This window comes from Pristis pectinata, chromosome 9 (assembly GCF_009764475.1).
Source record: "Pristis pectinata isolate sPriPec2 chromosome 9, sPriPec2.1.pri, whole genome shotgun sequence".
Lineage (NCBI taxonomy): Eukaryota > Metazoa > Chordata > Chondrichthyes > Rhinopristiformes > Pristidae > Pristis > Pristis pectinata.
This window is the reverse complement of record NC_067413.1, coordinates 29,152,508-29,156,277: the sequence shown is the minus strand read 5'-3', so window position 1 is coordinate 29,156,277 and position 3,770 is coordinate 29,152,508. Positions and strand designations below refer to the sequence as shown.

General features: G+C 50.9%; 1 gene segment (V, D, J or C); it reads left to right on the top strand.

Annotated features, from left to right (window-relative positions):
• The first annotated feature begins 417 nt into the window (after positions 1-417).
• LOC127574479 (Ig kappa chain V-III region PC 7175-like) lies at positions 418-1,240 on the top strand. The segment is given in 3 exon segments: positions 418-487; positions 571-881; positions 1,001-1,240. Coding segments are annotated over 3 exon segments (591 nt in total).
• The last annotated feature ends 2,530 nt before the right edge of the window (positions 1,241-3,770 follow it).

The following is a 3,770-nucleotide window of genomic DNA, read 5'->3' as shown; positions in this document are numbered from 1 at the left end:
GTGTCTAAAGGGTTAAATGCGAGGCCGTTTATATTCATTGCTCCAGTCTCCCCGGACTGCATGAGGTTGAGTTAAATGATAGGGTGGACAGAGGGATTTCTCCACCGATGGGGAACGGAATCTCGGCAGACCGTCACGAATGTGTCGGGCGCCACTCGGAGATTGTGGACACCGCGCTGGAATACGGCGCTGGGGAAGACCAGCCGTGATCTTAACGAACGGTGAGCAGGATTGAAAGGCTGGATAGCCTGCTCCACATACCACTTCTTACGTTGCTCCGCGTGTCCCCGCCCCTGGCACCCACCTCCCCCAATGAAACGGGGCGCGTCCGGAGGAAGCGCAACGGGGCGGGTTCAGTGCGACACAGGTATCACCAGGGAACTGAGCTGATTTCGCTCAGTTTCCAACCAGCTGTTTGGGGAATCGCCCTGACCCAGCGGAGCAAACATGTGGCCGGGTCCATGGTTCCTGGTGCTGAGTTTCAGCTGTGCGTTTCCGATGCCTCTTCAGCTTTTATCGCTCTCTCCCGCCGCGCAGATTTGTTTTTAACTATTTCTGCTCTTTTTGCAGGTGGATGTTTGGCTCAGACCCTGACCCAGTCCAGAGCATCGATTACCAGGACTCCCGGAAAAAAAGGGATAATCACGTGCCAAGTGGCTGGAGCCACGGTTAGCAACAGTAATCCTCTTCACTGGTACCAGCAGAAACCCGGCCAGCCGCCCACCAGGATACTCTACTTTGGAGATGGAATAGCGCGGGATCCGGGAGTCGGGGATTCCTTCAAAGCGGGAAAAGTTTCAAATTCCGAATTCCACCTTGTAATCGAAAAATTAACACATGAACAAGCGGCCACTTATTACTGCGCCTACTGGGTGTACACAGTATGTAACAGAAACAGAAACTCCGCACAAAAAGCCCGAAGAGCCGCCAGTCAGCCGAAGCAGGGGAGACGGCAGCGAACCCCAGTGGAAACTGCGCTTAACCCCTTCCGCTGGGGCAGGAGCTCGGGTTCGGACGACAGTCAGTGAAACAGCCGCTTCTGAAGTGTTCGGATCTGCAGTTCCAAAGAAGGAAGGTTGTTCGCTTCAGTGATGAAGCTGCTGCCGTGGTGTTGCCTGCTCCCGGAGGGTCTCCTCGTGTGGAGCGGTGGGCGAGGGGCTCTGTCACCAGAAACACGCCGCGTGGCCCGGCCATTGGGGCGGCAGGGAGACTCACATTGTCCGTCTCCGGGAGACACTGATCCCCCGGCGCCGTGAGTTGAGCATTAACCTTGGACTTCCAAATCCCCCCGACCACGCTTCTTACAAACGGGCGCTGTAGGTCCGAAAGTTCCCAGCAACAATGAGCGAACAGCAGGACATTTCCGAGCCAGGGTGGTGTGGAGGGGAACCGGGGGTGGGGGAGGGGGGAAGTTGATGTTCCCATGGCCCTTCTGCCCTTGTACTTCTCTGTGATGAAGTGGCTTCCGTGCTGGTGGGGGTGGGGGATGTTATGAAGAAAACAAGAGGGATCACCACGGTGACGCACCTGACTGAACATGATAGCCAAGGCTTCAAGCTTGTCTTTAGTGCTCACATGCTTGGCGGGGTATTGTTGAGTATGGGGATGTTCTTGTAGCCCTCTATCGTTAGATGTTTAATGGTCGACTCGCATTCAAAAGTAACTGTGAATGTATTGTGGAGCTTTCATTTCGGATCCATTGGTTGTGGCATCTGTTTGGTTGTGGCATGTTTATCTCTTATGTATCACTGTGATGATGGTTCAGAGTTATTTGGGCTGGCAGCTCATCAGTAGATATGTCTGTAGCTGGTCCCAGCACGTCCAAAACCCATACATACGAACGAGCTCCCATAAATATTAAATTCATAAGTCTTACCTTCGTACATATGTTCATTCCTATGAGCGGCAAAACGAATTTCCCCCCTCTCTCCACTGTTAGTAGTTCTTTCCCATTGGACCAAATTTTACAAAATGTAATTGTACTGTGCTTTTGATGCAATTTGTTGGGAATTATTACCTCTGAGATAAGGGACATCTTCAGGGGTTATGGAAAAGGGAAAGCAGCTAATTCATTCAAACAAGAACCAGTTTTCCAAACAAAACATGTTTACATGTAAACTCCCTGCGGTAATCACACATTGTCTCTGAAGAACACACGCTGCAAATTTCACCAAGAGGCCACCTAAGAAATTTGCTATGGAAACCGAAAAGACAACGGCTTCTATTGATACTTGTGCAACGATGCAACATCCACTGATACTTCAAGCCCATCGAATCCAGCCATTGAATGTGAGTCAACCTGATCTGTACCATTGCAACTAGGCAGGAGAAGACAAGAGATGAATGTTCATGTTAATTGACCCTCATTGAAATCCTTATGATGAGATTCGGAAAGGCATTAAGTGGCCATCTCTTGAATTAAAACGTCGTTAAAGACATATTCCTACCATTTAATACACAGTTCAGGACATGTCAGTTTTGTCCATTTACATTCTGGCTGTTGGTATATCCGGGAAGCGATTTCTCAACGCTGTTAAAAAAAGGAGGTAGATTTTGGGTTTCTGAGGTTTTGTGCTCAGAACACCTCAGACCAGGGACCAGTATTTGAATATTGAAAGGGATTCTGTCAATTGGGATGTATTCCATATGTAATTCTTCAAGGTTATCTATTCCAACTCAAGATGTTAAATTTAAGGGCGCACTGAGATGACGGCGGCACTGAGATGACGGCGGCACGGCGCCGGGCGCAGTTGGTGTCGGTGACCCGGGGCTCGGCGGACGGGGCCCCGATGCTTCACGCCGGGGGTCTGCCGGTCTCCGCTTCTCCTCGGCCGCCTACCGCGTCTGTGAAGGACCGCGGGCTGCTGTCGGCCGGCGGGGTGGGCCTGGGGCTCGGACTGGAGCTGCGGTTCAGGCGGCCCTATGAGCGGGGCCCGGGTGCCCGGTGAGTCGGGACCCCGGACCGATGACATGAGGATCCCCCAGCCCTGAAGCGGAGGTGGGGGCCGGGCGGGGAGGGCCTGACCCTCGGCTGGGAGGGATCTCTCTGCTATCCCCACCTCCCCCAACTGGCTGGGAGCCCGTGGGACGAGGGTTAGGGTTAGACACCGCCGGTCCCTTCACCTCTACTCTGGCCAATGGCAGGGTCCACACTGCAACAGACAGAAGGAATATAAAGTGCGCAACATCTGCCCAACGATGGTTAAACGTAACGTGTGACTGGTGGCCTAGAACGTGGTCTGTTCACAGTTCCAAAGAAGTATTCGGGCAATGACCTGGCACCACCCTCTCACATGTTATCCACTGAGAAGGGAATCAGTACTTAAATATACGGAAGGCACAGAATCTTTGGACTCAAGTATTAACCCGAAACGTCGACTATTTCTTTCCCCACTGATGCTGCTCGACCTTGTGAGTTCCTCCAGCAGATTGTTTGCTGCTCCAGATTCCAGCATCTGAGGTCTAGGTGTTAACATTAACTCTGTTTCTCTTTGTTCAGATGCTGCCTGAATTGTTGATTCTTTTCCAGCATTTTCTGTTTTTTTCCTGATTTCTAGCATCTACATATTTTTTAAATTTGCGTTTATAAAATGTTAATTTTCTGAGGAAATCGGGCTAGAATGATAGAAAAATGGAAGGCTATGTAGGAGGGAAGAGTTAGATAGATCTTAGAGCACGATAAAAGGTAGGCACTACATCGTGGGCCAAAGGGCCTTACTGTGCTGTAATGTTCTAACCGGTTCATTTTAACTATTGCAACTCTACTTCAT